The 22,894-nt window shown below is 45.7% G+C and overlaps 1 protein-coding gene across 1 annotated transcript; it reads right to left on the bottom strand.

The window, feature by feature from the left end:
• Positions 1–7,051: 7,051 nt before the first annotated feature.
• LOC138103175 (phospholipase A2 inhibitor NAI-like) lies at positions 7,052–12,526 on the bottom strand. The gene is made up of 5 exons (XM_069001252.1): positions 12,387–12,526; positions 11,209–11,325; positions 9,600–9,749; positions 9,316–9,456; positions 7,052–7,434 (listed from the first exon to the last, which is right to left on the bottom strand). The coding sequence occupies exons 1-5, from the start codon at positions 12,433–12,435 to the stop codon at positions 7,208–7,210; spliced, it is 684 nt and encodes a 227-aa protein (XP_068857353.1). The 5' UTR covers positions 12,436–12,526; the 3' UTR covers positions 7,052–7,207.
• Positions 12,527–22,894: the final 10,368 nt, after the last annotated feature.

The raw sequence follows: 22,894 nt of genomic DNA on the forward strand, positions 1-22,894 counted from the left end.
TTGCCCCGCTAGTGATTTTTTTCCAGTTATTTCACTCATTTTCACTTCTGTCACAGCCTGTCTACGTAACAGCTAAGAGATGAATAGCCCAGTTTAAAGCATCAAAGTTCAATTTATATTTTTGAATTTTCTCATGTTTTGATGAAGAAATTGAGCTGTTATTGAAACCCAAAAGCCAAAAATGCAGAGGAAAAAGGTGACTCTGGTGCCAGCTTCTGTCTTCCTAAAGAATCCTTCTTGAGAAAGGTGTACTCCTTGTTACAGGATGGGAAACTGAGATATGAACCTTCCCACGGAGCTGCCAACAGTAAGAAAAGCATCCTTTCAGGAAGAAAAAGAAAATCTCTTTTTGTCTTTGTTGTCTCCCTCTGAGGTTTCCTGCCCGTTATTTCCCCATGATGAGCTGCCAGCCAGCTCTCATTTTAACCAGAAAACCTAAGCCAGCATAAACGCTTGGATTTAAAACCAGCCTTCCTTGCTCTGACTCTTTTCTGTGGGTTGTGTCGAGGCATCAGAGAAAAGCTGACCTGGTGTGGGTTTAGAGGTTTTGTGGCAGTGCAGCTCAGCCAGGGAGGGTTTGCTCCTGAGCTGGGACTTGGGCAGAGGAATTTCTAGATGCAGGGGAAGGAAGAGCCTGTGCCAGAAGTAGCTGCAGGGCTCCAGTACATTGCACAGACCACCAGGCAGACACCGTCTTCCTCTAAATATCCAAAAAGGGTGTGTGAGCAGTTCCTCATGTGCTGCAGATGGGCTGCGGAGAGAGGAACTGCCACAACCAGCGCAGATGGAGGCATGGGAGAGCGTGGATGTGTACAGGGAATGTGCGTCATAGAGTCTAGTAACTTCTGATCCCCCACCAGTCCTTCCCCTTCTCCTGCTCAGGACTGTCCTAAACAGCTTGAAAGTCTCCCTCTGCACAGTCTGAGGCACCATACTTGCTGTTTAACTAGTCATGAAGCACCAAGATTTCTTCATGGAGAAAGACATATGCCACATGCACAGCTTGGATTTGGTCCAGACTGTCTGGATTTTCTGCAGGGGCTGAATATCAGCCATGAAAATGCAAACAGGGAGTTTCCACAGCTGCCTGTCACAGCTTACACCTCAACCTTTCCCACCAGGCAAGGGGAACAGAGTCCACAGGCAGGAGTTTCTGCACAAAAGTGGAAGGAAGAGAAGCTGGAAATGGGGAATGATACTGGTAAATTACTTGATAACACTTGAATAGTGTTGGTCAGTGACCAGGTCTACTTGTCTACAGTAGAAGTAGACACGGCACTCCACTACATGGTTTAGTGGGTGTGGTGATGTTCAGTTCAAAGGTTGGACTTGATGGTCTTGAAGGGCTTTTCCAGCCTTAATGAATCTGTCATTTATAATTCTATGGCTTTTATATTTCCCACAGGTCCTTAGTGTCCTAAGCACCATGTGCATTCAGTCTGGGGCCATTCTTGGCTCATGGTGCTTGTTAGCAGTTTTGGCAGCTTATAGCAACTCTAGCACGTAAGTGGCATTATGATCATCACTTCCTGTAATCTGAAGGATCTCGTAACACTATAATTAATTTCTTACAGTGCTCCTTTTGCAAACAATATGCATTTATGCAAAGAATAACAACTTCATCTCCCCTTTTAGGAAAAAAACAGTTTCCCATGCTCATGTCTGCAAATTTCTTGAGTGAACCATAGAGGTTTGAGAGCACAAGACAGATAAATGAAGCTACAGCTACAGTCTTAGACCAAGGAGACTGAATCACACTTCTCAAAAATTTCCATCCAGCGAAACTGTGTGTCAGACCACTGTCACTGTATGCAAGTACTCAGTCATGGACTCTGCAACACAATAAAGAAAAAGAAGGAGGGAATTGAACTAATTAAAACATCTTAAACCCATCCTTTTACAGACACATTGTGTGGGAACTTAATCACTTACGAAAAACCTGACGTCTTAAGCATACCTTGAGCCTCTCACTGATCCTGTAGCTCAGCATCCTGCAACACTACCTGCTACAACACCCATCTCTCCAGAGCTCCTGCACTGAATCCAACTTTCCCATCAGACTTTCTGCACAGGCTGTGACAAGCTACTTCCCATATTGCATCACCCTCTTTGAATCCAACTGTGAGATGGATCCTCCTCATCTGGGCACTACAAGAGGCTTTGTAGTTTCCTGGAGTTGTAACCTCACAGGTCCCTTCAGCCTGCACAGAGCCCAATACCTGCAACCAGCTTCTCCTTTGGAAATCATCTGCCAATAGTTTTCAGGTTTTCTCTAGCAGGGCACACCATACCAGGAGTTCTTCAGCAGAATCCTGTTTGGAAAGAGTGCTGTGATCTGATATTCCCTACCAGATTCTTCTGAGGATAAAATCTGAATCCATCACTGTGCAACACAAGTTTCTGGGCAGGATGCTCAAGATTTTATTCCCTGGACATGAAACCTGACATGAGGTGTGACCATGGGAGGCAGTGAACTGTGGAAAGAAACCTTCCCTTCCTTCTATCTGTGACATCTGAAAACCAAACAACTGTGCCTGCAGTGGCAGCATCCTAATATCAAGCCACCTGTACATCAGCTCTTGCCCTAGTAATTGGTCAGCCTTACAAGTACAGTTGCTTGGAGTGATTTATGAGGTGATTTCAAGTTAGGTTCAGGGGTAAGTTTTGGTTTCATTCACTCATACATAAGAGGACTCAGTGATCCTAGAGGTCTTTTCCAACCTAAACAATTCTCTGATCCTAAGACAGTCTGCCACAGTTCAGGTATGTATAGGAAGGGAGAGGTGCTTCTTCCATGTGTCAGCAATAGAGGTGGGTACTAAATGCTGTTCTTCACAATTGCAAACCAGAGAAGGGAAAATACTGTGAAAATTTGGGAACAGCACATTTTCATGCAGTAGAGGTGTCCAAGGAGTTAGGAGGTGAGACCACGTAGGCTTTGACACAAGGTTATCATAATCCTGACCTGTGGAGCATTTGGTCTCTGTGCTACACAACTTTAAGATAAAATACATTCTCCAGGGAAAATACATCATCATCGGGCTGGGATCCTTCCCACCCAACACTTTGTGTCTGGGGAAGAGATGCCTCTGCCAGTGGTGCATCTCACAGCGCAAATGGGAATGTACAGTTTAATTAGAAGCTGATCTCCAAGAGCAGTACTGATGCAACCATCCCAGCAATTCAATACATGTTCAGGTGCAGACAATTACATTTTGCAGAAGTTCAGATTTGGTCAGATGGCTCAAGACCCAACTATCCTTTCCCAAAAGAGGTGGAAGAAATTATGTCTCTGGTATGCAGCAGGACACATGTTCCTGTCTGCAATAAAGCCTGCTTGTTCACTCCCCGTTTGTCTTCACTCTGCCTTTGAAGAAGTGTGAGCCCCAAAATACCCACTGAACCTGCTAGCCAAGCGTACTGGAAAAACTTCCTTATGGGAAACATAGTCATTATGTTTTTAAAAAAACTTTTTTAAAAAATTTAAAAAAGGAAACAATTTTGCATTCTTCTGCAGATACAACCCCAGGCCAAGCTCAGGCCAGGCTCTGGTCAGATAAACCAGGTCCTGGTGTCATGAGCTCTGGCTGTGAAAATGCTGGGGGCAGGAATACTTCCCAAAATGTGAGAAAATAAGAGAAAAACCATTCCCAGCCAGGTATGCTGGGAAAAAGGAGCCAAGGGGTTTTAGTATCTGATAAGAACTGCCTTGCATGCTACATGGCTGCACAGAGATGCAGCCCCTTCTCCCTAACTTCTCCTGCTCTGCTCCTTTCCAGTCCACCCACAGAGCTCAGGACTGTGTCCACCAAATGACAGCTCAAATCCCTACCTTCTCTCCCTACAGAATCACCAGCCTGTTGAGCAAAACTCCTGCATGTCCATCTCCCTGTTTCAGATCTCCTACAGGTTTTCTGTCTGCCACCAGGCTTTCTGGCTGGCTCAGCATTTTGGGAAAAAACCAAAACTTCAGAGGAGAGAGAGGGAATGGCAGGACATGGTCAATTTTCCACTGACTGGGAAACAAAGACAGTGGTCTGAGCCCTCTTGGCTATACAAAGGAGGAGATCAAGGCTGTTGTTGACATGGTGGGTACTGAGGGTGAGGAAGGCAGCTTTAACCATGCAGAGCCGTGAGTGTCTGTGTCTCTGGTGGCTAAAGTATCTGCAAGATCTAAGGGAGGCTCTGGTATTTACATGTCTGCATGTGCACGTCTGTGTGGGAGTAGGGTTTGTATATATTATAAGGAGAAGCTGCAGATGGAAACAACCCAGTTTGGTATCTAAGGCCTTTTTCAGAGCCCATTAAAATCCGCAGGAGTAATTCCTCACAGTGATGGGTTTTGGCCACGTCTCTCCTTGCCCCACCCCAACATGCCCATGACCTCAAGGGCTGCTGCTTGCTGCATAGCCTCAATTAAACCCTGTGAGCAGTGGGGCTTCCCGTGTTCCCCAGAGTGGCTGCTTCACAGGGGTCTCTGGACATGCCCGCAGCTCTGCTGTCACACCCTGCAGATACTGAGAGGCAAGTGTTGTTCATTCATCACTCCTTGCTCAAGATACCAAGATGCCATTGTTTGATTTGGTTTGGTAAATTGGCGTCACCAGGGACATACTGAACACACTTCAGCATCATCTCCCTCCTCAGAAGTCAGATTTGAGACCAGGAAGGCTCACCATCCTATCACCTTCCTCCAGTCTATCACATTTCTCCCAGCTCTGCCTGAACTGTCTTTAACCTGTCTGCATTCATTTCTGAAAGGTATTCATTCTAAATTTCAGACATAAAAGCTGATGAACCCTTTGGTCTAATGGCTGCATTCTGTGCACAGTGATGGTGTTGCTTTGTCTCCCTTGGTTTTGTCAGGTTATTGTTGCACCCCATGTATAGAAGAGCCCTTTAAGATCTTATCACTTCCACATAAGTGTGGTAATAGCCTGTAACAAGGAACATCTCTGCCTTTCTTTTTAGTGAAATCAGAGGTTTTTGTTCCTGAAGACTTTCATTATAAGGCATTTTATTTCATGTTTTCCATTTGTAACAGCATTTTAAAATGTGGATGCTGGAATAGGACCAAGCACAAGGGTAAAGTCATAGAGACGCAGGATTGTTTCCACTCGTCACTCCATCATTTATGCAGTCACAGATTGCAACAGCTTTGTTTGCCACAACACTGAGTTAGAGGTCAAAATTAAGCTGCTTCTCCTTTCTGCACCACAAACCCTTGTCAGAAATATTGCTGTCTGCTCTCCACCTTGTCCTCCCTGAAATACTTCCCCAGCACCATGGCTCTCTGGATGTGTATCACCCAAGTCTTGACCAGGCTGAACAGATCCATTCAGCTTTTCCATTCTGATAACATCACAGGTCGGAGTGGAATGAACAGAAAGAGAAAGGTTGAGCCATTGAAGCGGATCGAGATCTGCCATGGGGGTGCCATGGACAGTAATGTAATGTAATGTTCCGCATGAGCATGCAGGAGATGTGTTCAGGGATAATGTACTTACACAGATAAAGAATTTTTTTAATTCCAGGATGTTATCAGATCTGGAAAAATGCTGAAGGAGTGGGTCGTTGCAGTATCAGTGTATTGCTACTCCACAAAGAGGGAGCTGTGTTCCTTCTCTAACGTCGATGCTGTAATTGTACAGCCTCTGCAAATAATTAACTGAGTCTAACCAGACTCTTTCCCTGCATTAAATCTGTATTATCAGTTCACTCCCCACCCCAAAAAATTAATTTTCACTCTCAAACCCACACCCCTTTATTATAATAGATAACATGAAATTTTATCCCAAATAATTTGGAGGGAATACTAGGAAGAAAGGAGTTTCAGTCTGCTTGGGAGGAAGTGAAATTCTGGGGAGATAAAAACTACAAGAACATTCAGTCCCCTTGCCGCAAGTTATAAGCTGATCACATATACATTCATGCATGCACATGTAGGCGTAGTCATCTCGCTACTGCCACGTTATGGTCTGGTTTCAGCAGCCAAGGCTTTCCTAGCAGTGAATTAGGAGATGAAATTGCATTGCTTGATCCTGGGAACTCCATGCCCAAAACACTGCACTGTGAGCTGGCGCTATTAGGAGCAGACACAACCATGAACTTTGCTTAACAGTCCTGTAGTCTGCTTCAGAAGTGGGCCATTCATCTGGGAACAGACACAGGAAGATGTTGAAGTTTGCTAACACCCCTCCTTCACTGTACACCCCAGCATTTCCCAGAGCTCCCACCACTCCATCCTTAAGCCCACAGCAGGTACTACCTCCCAGGTATGGCAGTGCTGCCTGATGAGGTGTTTTTCTTCAGTGTTTTTTTGTGATACAAACTCAAGGATACCCATGAGGCAAGGGGTAGCTGGGGCAGAACAGCCAGGGGGTGGCGAATGTAGAAGTGGGGAGGCTACACAAGGTGTGGGTGTAGTTCAGCCAACAGAAGAGAAACAGGCATTGAGCTGAAGCTTCCCATTAGTTGGACTCCCAGCAGTCTGTCACCATGGAAAGCTATCTATTTTGTGAAATTAGATGTTCCCAACATAAGCATTTATTCCAGATAATCATGAAACTTAAAACTAAATTGGAGAGTGTCTGGCAAGGCAAGAAGAACAGCCATGAGGAGAAATTCTCCTGCCAGAAGCAGGTTGCTTATTGCAGTAACTTATCTCTGAAGCAAATGCTATTTCACAGCTGCCTAGGGGCCACAAGCAGCCCTCTGAGCTGAGGGACTCCTCCTACTTGGACAAATAGGATACAAGGGATGGAAAAAGGGGCAAGTGACCTTTCTACTCAGAGTGAACCTCCCAAGAACTCATCTCCAGTCCTTTTCAGAGCATGGAAAAGTGGCTTTGTAAGTTGCCGCTTATACTGAGATAGTGGATGTAGAATCTAGGGCTGCCTTGAGAGCTCCCACTTCCTGTGCAGGGTCTGAAGACCTCACACAATCTCATGTGGTCCCAGTGTGGATAAAGCAGTGAGAGAATGCAACACAAAACCAACCACAATTGAACTGATGAAGCTTTAAATGAGATTATATAAAGAAGGAAACAAAAGAAGTGTAAGTGCTGTCTTTATTCTGTGAAAATATAAAAGAAGAGCTAATCAGAAAACAAAATCCCCATACAGAAGAAGCTACAGCAAACAGGACTAAGTTGCACACCACTGCTGGAGTTTGCTGTGGGTTTTGCTCAACCCAGCACTACTGAGAGTCAGAAAAGTACCTTCTCCAAGATGAATCCTGACAGGACAGGAAGGACAGCTGTGCGTGGAGAGGCAACCCCAGCAAGCACCACACTGTGCAAAGCAGAAGCTGGTCTGCATTGGAACCGTTTCAACTTTATGTCCATCATCCCCAGGCTGTTTTTTCCATCTCCTACCATACTGCATTCAGAAATGGTGGTGCAGCCCTTCATGGCAGCTTTCAGAGACAGTCCACCTATGCAGGGGAAATACAAGAAATACATGCCATGCCTCAGGGGATCCAATCCCCAGCATTATTCCCACCCTGGCCTGTGCAGTCCCCATTTCCAATCCAAGAACTGCCCATTTGTTACATCCAGTTGGTTCCAAACCCGCCAGCCCTGTCTGTTCCCATCCCCTGAAAAAAGGTGAGGAAACAGCAAGGCCATCTTTGTTGACTTCAAATACAAACAGTTTAAGGTTTGTCTTCTTTCTTTCTGCTGAATAAAGATGACTTTCAAAACTTCTAAGTATTTAAATTTAAAAAGTGAAAATGTCTTAAGTAGTTATCTTTCTCATGTTAAAAGATTCTTCTGCCCAAACTTTGGCTTCCTAAAGAGACCGGGGCTGTGTAACAGTACTCCAGGTATTCATTGTCTCCTCTCTCTGACCCTCTCATGACATTCGAACTGGATGACTTTCTCTCAGTCAGATTTGACATGGAGTTGAGAAGTCTCAAAGACAATACAGCCTGAGCCATTTATTAAGAGGAATTCATTCTCAAAGGCTTTATAGGATTTTAGCCAAACCAAGAGAGAAACCTACTGACAGGCCCACTGAAACCTGAACTTGTCCTTTGCCACCACTGGAGCATTTCCCAGAGGAGGAGACCTGAGCAGGTGCTGAGTGCCTAACTCCCCATTCAGATATTCTTGCTCCTGTTGCTTGCTTTTGCTAATGCTGCTCATGTTTCTCTGCTGTGCAGGTTATGGAGGTCTGGAATACTTTGTCAGGCAATTTTATCTCAAATACAAATAACGTGTAAAGGTACTTCATTAGCTCCTCACCTTCCTGTGCTGCCCTACACTGCTGCTTCCTCTGCACAGTTTATCACACTGCACAGGCCTTTTCCACTCACAGGGGCTGATCAATCAAGTCAAGACAAGTTAGGAGCATTTTTTATTTCAGTGGTACACTGAATTAATTTTGCCACTCTTTTCCATTGCTGTGACTAAGAAAATTCCTGTTTTCCTTCATGTTGTCTCTGTGAAACATGATCTAATTTAGGGTTTGGACAGCACATTAATAAAGTCTACAGCAAGGACCTTCAGGCATCACATCATCACCTAGCAATGTTATCAACTCAAAGGAACTTCATCCATAACCATATAGAAGATAATTGTTTTTCAATCTGCTTCTACAGCTGGTGTTGCTGCCCTTTATTTCCATGGGTTTTTTCCTGCCTGGTGGAACACAGATGTGACTGTCATGAAAGGTGGAAGTCTTTTACCTGTAGCAGGGGCAGAAACGAGAGTGACCAGGAAAATTGCTGTCTACTTTCCTGTCTCTAATTACAGGATCTGAGGTGGGAAAAAGATTTCTGAAGGAGCTGTGCAAAGGCTGGACTTCATGGGGAGGGACATGTCCCTGGCTTTCCTCATGCAGAAGTGCCACTGCAACAGTGTCTTGTCCCCAGTGGCTGGTATTACCCCATGGGAAAGCCAGTGTTTCTACAAAGCTCCATCTGAACCTCCACTGAGCTGGCAACTGGCTTAGATCCAGATTCACCCTCATACATTCTAGCTAGGGCCAGCAGGTTCAGGGCCTTGGTCAGGCTTGTTACACACCTGTGTACCAGATTGCCCCAGGAAACCAGTTCCACTCTTGGTCTCAGTTATGCCATGCTGTGAGGAATTCCAGCAATTATTCATGCATGATAGGGCAGAAGGAAGGAAAAACAAAGCCTGCCCTTTGATCATCTTGAAATTTTCAGTTTTCAACTTCAAGTTCCTTGTCTCTTCCTCTCTTTCTATTTCACATCTTTTGCCCATTTTTATGTCAGCAGTGCTTTATCTTAGACTAGTTTCACCCATTTTACCAAGAAGAAGAAAAACGGCCCCAAATAAAAGGCAGTTACCAGCATTCATTAACCCAGCAAGGTCAACACATTGGTCTTCAGATCCAGTGCAGTTTACGACTTCATTACCGCACTGAAAGGAGTCCACGCTGTAGCAGGCAGGACACTGGTATCCATTGGGCACGTCGTTATCTGGTGGCACTGGAATGAAAGACGTGGGCTGTAGCTGGTTTCAATGAGGGAACGAGGGGAATAACCCAGGTGATGGCTAAGCCTGGAAGGCATAACCTTGGGATGGATCAGCCAGAGAGGGGATGGGCTATGAGGAAAAAAAAAGAGCTTACATGACACAGAGGTGGTCCGACACTCATCGCCCGTGCAGCAAACCAAGTGGCTCTTTGCTTTCACCTTCCCATAGTTCACGGTGACAGGGCCAAGGTGGCAGATGTGGGCTGGCAGGCAGGACTTGATGGATGAAGAGATGGCCATCCCCCCTGTCATGAAGTAGAAGGCAGTGCCAAGTTGTTCAACACAAAGTAACTCCCTTCCCCTCCTGCTAGTTCCTGTACCAACTTCTAGGCAGCTGTCCCAGGGCCTGAGAGGGACCCTAAACTCCCTGAGAAGCATCACCAGTGAGTCAGGACACCCCCTGCAGAGATTATGGTGTGACTCATGCCTCTGACCCACAGCACAGGCTTGCTCAGCCTGTGTATGGTCTGCAGAGCGCATAGTCCATCACAGCCACAAGTATCTTGACACAGGCAAGCCTGGTCTACCCCATCAGCCAAGACCAAGAGGTGTAAAGGGGAGCAGAAGAGCTAAATTGAGTCTGCTGAGGTGCTTGAAGGATGAAGGGAGGATGCACTAGCAGAAGAAGACAGGCACTGGAGCTGCCAACAACAAAGCTGGTAGGATATGAGCCAGCCTCCAGCCTTAAAGGCAGCAATCACATCACTAAGGTTGAGCAACTACCGAGGCCATGCCTCTAACACAACTGAGTGTCCTGCTGTGTCAAGACTCAGCACCAGCTTTGACTTATCAACCACGGGGACATGGTTACTGATTGACAATGTCTCCTGTGAGGACAAGCTGAGAGAGTTGGGGTTGTTCAGCCTGGAGAAGAGCAGGCTCCAAGGTGACCTTATAGCAACTTCCAGTGCCTAAAGGGGTTCCAAGAGAGCTGGAGAGGGGCTTTTGACAAGGACGTGGACTAATAGGACTAGAGGGAATGGCTTCAGACTGAAAGAGGGTAGATTAAGATTACATTAAGAAGAAATTCTTGACAATGAGGGTGGTGAGACACTGAAACAAGTTGCCAGGGGAAGCTGTGGATGTCTCCCATCTCTGGCAGTGTTCAAGGCCAGGCTGGATGGGGCTCTGAGCAACTTGTTCTAGTGGAATGTCTCCCTGCCCAGGGCAGGGGGATTGAAAATAGATGATCTTCAAGGTTTCTTCCAACCTAAACTGATTGATGATGATGGTTACAATGATATAGTGATAGCTCAGCCCTGGTGGCATGGCATGGTTCCATGGTGTCCCCATCCCTGCTCAAGGATGGGCATACTTCTCTCTCCACAAATCATCAGTGCACCCCCAGTACTAGAGTCAGTAGTTTAGTGTAGGTCATGGTTCAGCCTCTCAGCCTCTTGACTCAACTATTCACCTTAGCCAGAATTAAAAGCCAATGTCTTCTCCCACTATGAGGCTTTGGTCCTTCCCTCCACAACTAAGAATCAAACCCTCCCAGCAGAAAACTGCTTCTCAAAATAGAGGAATAAAGAGCTTTTCTTGTCCCAGACTATACTGATCTCTGGGTCCTCTGTCAGTAAAAGGAAAATGAACAGACTATCCAAGGATGGACCATACTACCAGTGACAGAAGTGGGGAGAGAGAAAAGTGCCCCAGCCAGCCTCACTCTGAAAGCCCCACTGGCACACATAGAGGATGTCTTACCTATTAGGACCTCATGCAGAATAATGCCACAGGTGTCTTCAGCACCAGTGCAGGTTTTCATGGGGCCAGAGCAGCTTTTTCCCATGCTGTGACAAATCTCACACTGGAGGCAGGTCCCTGGGGAGAAGAGGACACATTCCTGAGCAGCAGTCATAAGGGATCTCACTTCCCCTTTTGCTGATGTTTGATTTCAGCACTGATCAGCACTTTTCACATTTCTCTTCTCTTATTTTTCCTATTTCATTGTGCAATCTGTGTTAGGGTTTTCCTGGACTTGCTGATGGCAGCAGCCCTACAAATCCCTTCATCCTGGCAGGCACTCAGGTGTCCCTGAATTCACAGACCCCAAATTCTCTCTTTGCAGTGAACAAGGGCACCTCAGTGGCTGGGGAATAAGAGCTGCCAGCAGGTCCTGACTGTACTCTGTACAAACCGGAGACTCCCTTTGTAAGCATTATCTCTTTGTATATCTCTTTGTGGGCATTAGGGGAAACCACTTCACCAGATACCTGCTGGAATACTTTAAGCAGACCAGAATATCAGATGGCCAGCAGGAAACACTTAGAAAGGAATAGCAAGTATTTCAACAGAAGACAAACAGTATCTCTTCCATGACACACACCCACAAGGGTCCAGCATGTAGATTAACAGGTCCAGGACATGTGTCACTTCCCTAAACCCAGGTGCCAACCAAGACACCTTGCAGTGGCTGTGGCATCTACTTGGAGTGGCCGGTGTGACCCAAGACCTCCAAGTCAGCTGCGCTTTTCTAGAGCAGAACTGAAGGACAGTTGAATTGACATTATGTCTAAACTGTCACCCAACCCTGGACATGAGTGAAATAAATGAGCCTGGAGATTGATTCAGCTGACCAAAAGTCTGGCTGCCTCAGAGTAACCTGAATCACTCTGATGACTGTCCTGGCTGCACCACCCGTGAGCACCACAGAAAACCAGACTGCAGGCTCGCGTTGTAAATGCCAACACCCTCATCAGCACATGGGCACGTTGGCCCATAGGACCAAAGACCCCCGAGACTGGTCACCTGCTCCCCTCTGCAGTGCAAATCTGCCAAGATGGATTATGGCTCAGATGGCAACAATAGCCTCACACACAAAGCATCCCATTCCCAGCCTCTTCCATGTCTCATAACCCCGCAGGTCCCAGTGGAAAACTCACCTGGGTCCAGGAAAGCCAGGAGGAAGCTGAGTCCAAGAGATACTCTCATGCTGTGGGATGTAAGCACAGGGAGCTGCCAAGTCTTGCCCAACACAGCACTGTGTGCCACAAGGGCTTTATAAACTGGAAGGAAAGGGGATGTTTTGGGGAAGTGGAGGTTGGGGAAGTTCTCTGAAGAATATATATACTGCTGAGCACTAACACCAGTGTTTGCTTTTTCTTTTAAAATGCAGGTTTTGCCTTTCTCTTCACACCAGTGCTGCTGTTTGTCTTTCCTCTGTTCAGAGTGAGCAGCCCATGGTGTAAGACCGGCTTTCCTGGTGGTATCAGGCATGTCTCTGGTGCAGACTTTGAGCATTGTTCAGCCTCTGCCATCCATATGAATGATGGAGAATAAACCATTTGAAAAGCCCTGTTGTGTTGTCACTGTTAGGCCCAAAGAAGCAAAGTATAGCAAGGACCAGCCGGGAAATTCCCTTGTGGCTGAGTTTTTCATGGCTGGTTTCCCATCTCATCATTCCCATGACAGCATCAGGAGCTCTCATGCCCAGAGTACAGCAGGAAAGCAGGCAGTGTCAGAGCAGTGAGCTTCCTCTCCAAGCTACAGTGCAGCTTCAATTTGCAAAATGACTGCCAAGGCACAACTTGGAGCAGGCTCAGTCAAGGATTCTTGGGGTTGAGTATGTCAGAACAGCAATGCCAGTACTCCAGCATTTGGGTTTTGATAAACACTTGGAAGTTGATAAGAAAGCATCCTACTGTCCTTCTGGGCTTTAAATTAAATGAAGTCAGCAAAAAGAAAGCATTGATGTGGCTCTGAGACAGCCTGGTCACAGATTAAGTAAGGTTATAGCATGTTTTCCATGCCCTGGCATCTCATGATGGGCTAATGACAAGCAGCAGTGACCAATTTGCCATTGGCCCACAGGTTCCCAGTCCCATGTGCAGGTTTTATCAGGATGTGCTGCCTGATTGAAACCATACCCTACCCAAGAGATATCCTCTTGTCCTGCACCATACTGGACACAGACCCTCCAGGACTTTTCCTGCATTGACAGCCAGGAAGAACTGAAGTGCCCACAAGCCCCCTTCCCATTTGAGACTAACCTCTTCAAAGGACAGTGGTCTTTTGAGATTTACCAGTATATTGAGTAGTCCAGTGGGACCACTTCTTAGCTAAGTGCTAAGAGAATGGGAATCACACTGGATGAGGGCTTTAGTCCCCCATTGTCCATAAAGCTGATATCACAAGGAAACAAGGGAGAGTTATATCTTCACCCTGAAATTCTTTTTCAGGTTAGAAATAGTCTCATGCCACAGTAGATATGTTAAATGAAATCAAAGTCCTGACTGCAGCCTGTTCAGGATTAAAATTAGTTTCTTATAGGTCTTAAACCTCAGACAGAATAAAACCATGTCCCCAGGCAGTTTGGGGTACCTAGGTTGGGGTGATTCTGCCATTTGGCTACATATGGGACTGCAGACACAGATAGGGAGATGAGATGATGTGACTCTCTCTGGTGATTTTAATTTCATGCCCTTTCATTTAAGATGATTACTGAAGTAATCATCTTAAGCCTGGGGGACTTTCCCTGAACAACATGACTACACTAGTCTCACTGAATTATATAGAACTCACCTGTTTCCCACCTCTCATGGAGGGAGGGTGTGAAGCTCCTTTCATGTGCTTTTTTAGAGATGAAACCAAGCATAGCAAGGAGAAGGCACAATCTGCCGCAATAAGAGACCTGGAAAAGAAGATTTATTAGAGAAGGTGAAAACAGTAAAGGTGCTCAGGGGACACCCATCATACATGTCTACAGAAAAAAAGGGCTGGATAGGAAAAAGTGACATAGGGGGCTTACATTAGGCATTGGGGGAATTTTCAAACAGTGACAACAGTGAAGCTGATTGCCTGGGAAGGTGTGGATCCTCCATCCTGGGTGGCTTGGGAAAACAAACTAGACCAGTACTTATTAGGGAGTTATTTAACTTGATAGGATCGTGCTCCAGGGCTGAGAGATGGATTAGATGCTCTCTCTCAAGATTCTCTCTAAATTGATTCTTATATTTTAATTTCATGGTGTGCATGAAATGCCTGTCTTCTGCAGAGTATTCACATTTCCAGAAGGCGAGAAGGATGATAATACAGCAGTCACACTCTTCAGGAAGGTGAGACAGAGGCTGGGGAGGTCAGAGAAATCTATGAGAGGAGAAAAGTTAAAAATCCAACCCTGAAAATAGTATTGGTAGGAAGGGGAGATGAAAAGGGATATGATCAAAAAGAAGATGATGCTACCATGCTATGTGATGATCAGCAGAAGAAAAACATCCATCTAGGTTAGAGCATCTACAAAAATATATGTGAATTTGTCCTGCAGAATTATAGCAGAAAATTCCAGTGGGTTTCATAAAATCCAAGAATTGTTTAGGTTGGAAAAGACCTTTAATATCATTGAGTCCAACCATCAACCCAATACTGCCAAGCCCACCAATAAACCATGTCCCTAAGTGAAATATTTACGTATCTTTCAAATACCTCCAGGCATGGTGACACCACAACTTCCCTGGGCAGCCTCTTCCAGTGCTTGACAACCCTGTGAAAAAATTTTCTTAATATCCAATATAAATCTCTCATGGCACAACCTAATTTCTCCCATTCCAAGAGCCCAAACATAAAGGTATGTTTTCAAAGCATGAAAATAATATATCAGATTTACATCACAGCTGAAGATCCCAGGTCAGAAAGCTCTGAAAAAGAAAGAAAAATGGCAAAAATGTGACAAAGAAAGTAAAGGTTAGAAAGGAATGAGGTGCACAGTTCTGGTAGGAGATACTGGAAGAAAGCCTTGTGCAGTCCTAACTGGCATTGAAAGGGAGGATTCCTAACACAGAATCATAATGACGGCTTTAAAAAAGCAGAAGTGAGATCAGAGCTAAGGATAAATCCTCTGATGGTGAGATCAGCTGCGGCCAAGAGGAGCACCCTCTTCCTGTGATGAAACCCTTGAGGAGGAACCAGAAGGACAGGATGTGTCTGGGTGAGGGGCAAATCCAACAGATCCCTGGAACCAGGCAAGCGCACTGTGGCTGCCAGCCCTCATCCCTCACAGTCACTGCAGCACTGTGGCAAGGGCTCCCCTCCCAGCAGCCGGAAGCCAGCAAAGCAAAACTTTCTGCAATGGCACACAAATTGGAGGTCAGGATGGAGCCCTGTACACAGGGTCATTGTAAGGCCTGGGTGCTCAGCTGCCGTCCAAAAGAGTCACCCATCATACTGGCAGGCACAGCAGGGCTGTCACCCCCCGCCCACATTATCAGGACACAGCTCTTGAAAAAGACTGGAGGGACCATTCCATCCAAAATAGCCATTTTAACCACAATGTGTCTCTTTTTCTTCTTATCTTTAGAAGACAGTCCTAACTTGCCAGCCTCATGGGCTAACATTTGGGCTACGCTAAGATGGGGCTGTCTGTGGCTTCGGGACCTTGTATGTCCCCAAGAGCTCTAACACCTCCAGTGAAAGAACAAGTCTAACAGTGTCCCAAAAGCCCAGGCACAGCTTCTGTGTGAGCACTAGAGCAAAGGTGTCTCTTTACCTCCCTTTAAGCACGATGCAAGAAGACAGAGCCACAACGTGTTGTGACATTTCAACGGTGAAGTCATCCACCGCCCATAAAAAAAGCTATAGAAGAAGAATCAAACCCACCCATTTTCTGAGCTGATTCCCTGTTCTCCACAGTAGAGATTGGCAAAACCTGCCAGTCTGGTTAACCAGGCAAGGAAACATAAGACAGCAATTCTAACGACTCCATGAAAGGATTAGTGTACCTGTCCCAAAGGGTGAGAGCAAGAAGAGTCTCACCATGTGCTGGCTGACTATAGGCTGAGGAAGTTTCCACAGAATCACAGAATGGTTTGGGTTAAAAGGGTTCCAGTCCCCTCTCACAGACAGGGACATCTTCCACTAGACCAGGTCAATTTTATGGTCATTTGTATTAGCTGTGATTGCACAAATTAATAAACCAGTCAGGTGGTGGCAGGTCAGTATAAATCTAAATGCCGCTCCTCATGAGGAGCTTCCCAAGGCACCCTCTCGCTGTGTTCCCTCCAGTGCTTCACCAAATAAGTCCAGGCTGGAAAGGAGGGGATTTTATTGCCGATCCACACCCACTGCTGATGTAGGGTCAATACTTGAAACTGGACCTGGCAAGGGAAAGCTGGAGGCACCCAGGTGGTTCAAGGGAGCAAAGCCACACCTATGGCTTCATGGGAGTCACAGAACCAAGGGTTTGTCAGCAAGGAAGTAACATGTCTTCCACATGTCTGGAAGAGCAGCATTCCTGTAATAGGGTGCCAATTGTCACACATTAATTTTCCACATGGACTTTACAGGCACAGCTTCTGTGCAAGCACTAGAGTAAAGGTGTCTCCTTACCTCTCCTTAAGCATGATGCAGGAAGACAGAGCCACAATGTGTTGCAACATTTAAATGGTAAAGTCATCCACAGCCCATAAAAAAAGCTACAGAAGAAGAATCAAACCCACCCATCAATCAAACCCAGACAGGGATTCCCTCCCTCTTCCAGCCAGTGCCAGGTCTGCCTTACCCAGTAACGCCCTTCAGGGTTCAGTTTCCAGCCAGGTCAGTCCCTTAAGGTGAGAGCTCCTGTTGGCAAAGAATTTGTGAACCAGGGAAGAGAAGCTGAAGGCTAAAGATAGTATGAATGTAATACCATAAAACTGCTGCTTAAAATGCTTTATTCTGTGGCTAAAAAGATGGTCGCTAATATGTTATTGCACCTGTGCAGCAACACTCTTAAGAAAATACACAGAATCAAATTACTGAATACTATCAAATCATGAAACTTCATCCTTCAAGAGATCAGGACATTTAAAGGAGTGCAAGGGACATTTTCTTTTACCTTTGACACTACACCATTTATGCCTTTAACATTAAGGAATTGTTGGCACCCTGGCCAGTAATTACTTTTTCAGCTGGAATAATTGCCAGGGAATCCAACTGCTTTTCAAGCATCCTGAAGGAAGATAGATTTGCGCACTCGTTAGTGTGTTCAACGAGCTTCCTGTTCCGGCATGAGTCATCAGCAATGCCATCTTTGAGCATTCAAGAAAACAGCACCTGTTTAATCCATTGGTGGATGATGTAGAAAGTACGTCCTTATTAGACATTCACAGCCCTTATTAGACATTCATATTTCAAACTCCTCTTCAGTGAAGTGCTCCAGTGTGCAACTTTACCAGCAGCAGAGCTCATTTGCTAGGAGTGCTCCAGGCTGGCAGCTGAGGCAGACCACTTTACCAGTTGTAGCTGGTACATTAAGACACAGATAATGCTGCCATGGTCTGGTATTGAAAACACCCAATGAATACCTTAGATGAAACCTTTTAATACAATATTAATATCCACACATTGTATTTATTGTTCGCAGCAGTGGTTAGGACTCTCGGAATAGAAATTCAGTGTTTCAGGAATCATGTCTATGTGGGCTCTCAAGCAACTTGGGTCTGCTCTTGTCCCTTGAAAAAGTGGCCTGACCCCAACCCCTGCAAACTTGATTTAATGTGTTTAGATGGCTTTATTTTTTCCTGCCTTCCTCAAGAAAACTTTTCCCTCCCATATAGCTGGAGCTGATGATGAAGGTCCCAAGTCCTGGGAAGTACAAGTGGCAGCCTTCTGCTTCACACTGGAATTTGTGAAGGAATTAGTGAAAACAGTGGGAATCTATTAACTTCTTTTAAAAGCCTAATTTTGTGGGGGGAAAAAAGGAGCCAGCTGAAGACAACCTGGTGATGAGGCATTGATAGACTGCAGGTGCTAAGCTGAGCTGGGGGATTTTGTATGACAAAGATCCATTCAGCCACTCATCTACTCCTTCCCTTTGGCTATCCACGGCACCCATCTGCACACCTCTGGCATGGAAAGCCTCCTTAAAACAGGCTGTGTACTTGGAAACAGGAAAATTGAATTGGCAAAGGGATTAATTTTTGCCCTTGATTGCATTTATTCTGAAAAATATCACTCTATCAGTTTTCCACCCTCTCTTCGTCTTCGGTCAATTACTAACCCAGTCCCACTGAGAGGAAACAAGATTTTATCATGAAAAACAGCAGTAACAGGTGAGTAAGACCTGCCTTGGAAATGGACAGATGCAGCCAAATCAAGAAAAAGAAAAATAAATTGTTACCACTAGGCTTGAGACAAAAGGCTGTGCTGTGGCTACAAACTCTCCACATGGTGGGAAGTATTTGAAAGCAGGCATTTATTTGAACCTTTACAGAGATGCAGCCTGTCTGTTTATACTGGAGATCTTTGTAGTGTGAAGATCCAGACAACCTCATTTACACTTTTTATTAAGCTGAAGTGATTTGGAACGGACTGAACCCTCCTTACACATTTTGGCATCCCATCTCTGAGTAGTATGATGTTACTTCATTGATGCCATCCTTTTCTGTTGCATAATTTTTCCTGTGTATGCACACATCATTTCCAGTGAACCCAGGTGTTATGTGCTTTGCAGTACCAGTTCCTGTCTCCTCTTTCCAGGCCTTTCTTGTGAAGCATAACACATCGCATAAGGAAGAACCCAGAAAGCCATGCCCTGCAGCACCAGGAGATATAATCCCAGCTTTCCAAATGATGCTCATCTTTCCCATCCCTTTCCAGTCCAACATTATTCATTGGGTGATAAGCATCACAAAATAGAAGTATTCCCAAATGGCTGTGGCATATAGCACCAAGAAGATCATGTTTGCTTAAAGCCTGCATTGGTCTGGGTATTTTTTAATCATCAGTCACTTTCAGAAAGCAAAATCTGTTGTTGGGTTTGTCTGTTTTACTGTTAGGGTGGTGAGGCACTGGAACAGGTTGTCCAGAGAAGTTGTGGATGCCCCATGCCTGCAAGTGTTCAAGGCCAGACTGTATGGAGCTCTGAGCAACCTGGTCTAGTGGAAGATGTCCCTGCCCATGGCAGGGGAGTTGGAATGAGATGATCTCTAAGGTCCTTTCCAACCCAAACAGCAAACATCAGATAAATATCCAGAAACAGCAAACAGTAAATGGCAGGGGTTGAGGTCCAAGCAAAACTCCAGAGCACTCAGCACCGAGGGGCCTGGAGTAGCTCAGCACCAGCTGGAAGAGCTCATGACACAGTGCCATGTGGAGACATGGGATCAGGTCCCATGAGCAGGCTGGGTATGGGGTACCGTGCTGGTCTCCAGGATCCGGAGCAAAAGGAGATGTCCTGTGTGGCATGGAGGTGCTCACATTGCTACATCCCATCTGGTTGCACCAGTGGCTGGGGAGCTCTGAAACCAGTGGCAGCCACTGTTGGCCAGTGTCCAGAGATGTGTATGCCACAAGACAAATGACCTTTGTATTGCTTGTCCTCAGATGGACAGATTGGAAAGAAGGTAGAAAGTGCCAAGTCACCTGAGTGACCTTGAAAGGGATAATCAAACTTTTCCATGACTTGCACTTCAAATCCTGTCATTCTTGGGCCTTTCATTACAAGAAAGACATTGAGATGCTAGAGTGTGTCCAGAGAAGGGAGCAGAGAAGGGAAGGGTCTGGAGCACAAGTTTGACGAGGAGCAGCTGAGAGAGCTGGGGTTGTTTAGTCTGGAGAAAAGGGGGCTCAGGGCTTCCTTATCCCTCTCTACAGCTCCCTGACAGGAGGATGTTGCCAGGTTGGGTCAGCCTCTTCTGCCAAGAAACAAGTGACAGGACAAGGAGAAATTGCCTCAAGTCATGCCAGGAGAGGTTTAGATTAGATACAGGGAAATTTTTTTGCAATGAAAAGGGTTGTAAAGCCCTGGAACAGGCTGCCCAGGGAAGCTGTGAAGCCAGCATATATGGAAGTGTTAAAAAACATGTGGATGTAGCATGTGAGGGCATGGTTAGGTGGTGAACATGTGGTGGTGGTGGGTTGACAGTTGGAACTGGTGATCTTGGAGGTCTTTTCCAACCTTTACAAGTCTTTCTATGGTTCTATGTCATGCGCTTACCTACTCATCCCAAAAGAATGTGGACCAGAATTTCTCACTCACTAACAAACATCTTGATTGTGGGGATAAAAAACATTCTGGCAAGGAGCTCTCTCAAGCATAAGGTATGATAATGAATACATTTTCACAGATAGGCCCTCACTCGGCTACACCAACCTAAAGATCACTGGTTTCAGCAAGTCAGGAGATTAGGCTACAGATACCCTGGACTATATGCAATCAAAATTTTACAACAGGAATATCCCCAATAAAAAGTTTCTTAACAGTGACATATATGCAAACAAAATCCCCCCAAATGTGGTCTTTAATCAGTCTGCCCTGTTTCTTCAAACCTGGCATGTTACAAATATACCTGATAGGGGTGATATACTGGCAAATGGCTGGTGCTTGTGTGTCTTTTAGGCCCCAAGCAATCATCTGGGAAACAACAAGATTTTAATGAGCCTGTCCCAGAGACATTAGGTTTTATGGAAACAGATTAAAAGAATTTTACATAACAACTTAATCATGCAGTATAATGAGAAAATAAAAAATAATGCCATACAGATAAGACATGGGAAATTCCAGCCCCAGTGATATGAAATGTATGGAAATGATAATCAGGAGGATACAGAATGAAAATGAAAACAAATGTAAAGAAGAAAGGCAGATATTTAAAACAGGGATTATAAGATTATTAAATACTAGGGCAGTTACATATAAGAGCAAAATCCCTAATGTAATATTTTTCAATAAATTTTTTGTCATCTTTATTTTTTAATTTTTGCATGAACATAGAGGGAAAGGTTAAGGAGTACAGCCAGGTTCCAGATCTCTGCATTGTCTTAAGGAGAACTTCAGATTGTCTGTATTTCAATATGAAGAATGCCTAAATTACATTCACTGGTTATGTGGAAAACCCCATTATGAGGGTCACCTCACTCTAGATTGCAGGGCAAAAAAGGTTGCAAATAAAGATGAAAATTAAGGTGAGCTGGGGCTTTGAGAAAAACACACTGTTCTTATCACATATCCCAAGACCAAACAGAGAAATAAATCAAGCATAGACTGCACATCCCACCATTGGGATCTGGACTTCCAAACCCTGTCAGTTTTGTGGGTGAAGATCAGTTTTGAGGCACATAGTGTTGAAGACAGTATGGGACCCCAAGCAGAATTGTTGATGTAGGGCTCTGTCTTGGGGTGACTTTGTGATGTGTGTCCCTGTCTTGGTTTGAAAGACAGGTGTCTGCTAAGGAAAGCCTCCCTTGGAATGGCAGATGCGACCACCCTTCCATCTGAGTTATTATAATTTTGAAATCAAGGGGCTTTTAGGCAAAGATATGGGAAATGGGAATAACAGTTCTTTACTATTATATATCTATATGTGTATAACCAGTCAAACAAACAACAGTAACTCTGGCAGTAACAGCAAACAATCCCAAACCCAGTCCCGGCCTTCTCGGCTGTCAGGCCCTTTCCCCTCGGGTGCAGTTCCGCTCGCAGCCGGCAGGGGCGCTGGCGGCTCCCGGTGAGCAGGGCAGGTGCGATGGTTCCCCCGCGGCTGCAGGGGGCGCTCCGGAGCGAGCTCGGGGAGCACGCGGCACCGGTGCCCTGGGATCCCGGGAAGGGATGGAACAAAGAAGCTTCACAAACCCCTGGGCAGCTGATCCCGGTGTCCGGCCGGACCCTCAGGAACATCAGGCTGGAATGGCAGGCTGGAACGGCAGGGACAAGCACAAATTCCAGGTGGCAGACAAGATGTATCCAAACTGCAGAGCTGCGGTGGGAACCTCCCAGAGGTCTGGGCAGGCAGGGCGAGCACGGCTACAACGCAGCGAAGGCTCGAAGCAACGGCGGGGGCAGGGCGGCCACGGCCCAGCTCCCAGTGGGGCAGGGAAGGCGGGCTTGGGATCCTGGAGTTTCTCTGGCAGAAGGAAAAAGCAGCCGAAGAAGCAGCCTCCCTCTCTGTCCAAACGCCGGGGACCAACTGTCCACACACCCAGGTGAAACAAAAGAGTAGCCGGATGCACCCCATCTTAGTGGCTAGGTCTTTTGGTTTTTTTTGAAGTACCCAGCAATTTGTCCCCCTAGCAACACGTATGGGGGAAATTCCTTTAACAGAAAAAAAGCCAGGAGAGCTCCTAAAACCCCAACAATCCCCTATCGCTGCCCCATGCCCAGGAATTAATTTTGTGCCTTTCTGTGCCTTTAAACTGAGCCTGAGAGAGGGAAGGAAAACCTGAACAAAACCTCTTCAAAGCAGTTTGCAGCTTGTTCAGGGTCACACAGAGACAGAGACTTTTTTTTCAGCTGCGGCAGTGGGGCGAGATTGGGGAAGGCACCTGGCTTGCTTTCTGCCAGTTTTTCAGCTCCTCTTTCTTTCTCTGGAAAGAAACAGAGAGTTGAACTTTTGTTTTTCCTGGGACTTTGTTTTTTCTTTTTTTTCCCTCTGCTGGACTGTTTCAACATCAGAATACATCAGGAGGAATTTTCAACGAG

This window comes from Aphelocoma coerulescens, assembly GCF_041296385.1.
Source record: "Aphelocoma coerulescens isolate FSJ_1873_10779 chromosome Z unlocalized genomic scaffold, UR_Acoe_1.0 ChrZ, whole genome shotgun sequence".
Lineage (NCBI taxonomy): Eukaryota > Metazoa > Chordata > Aves > Passeriformes > Corvidae > Aphelocoma > Aphelocoma coerulescens.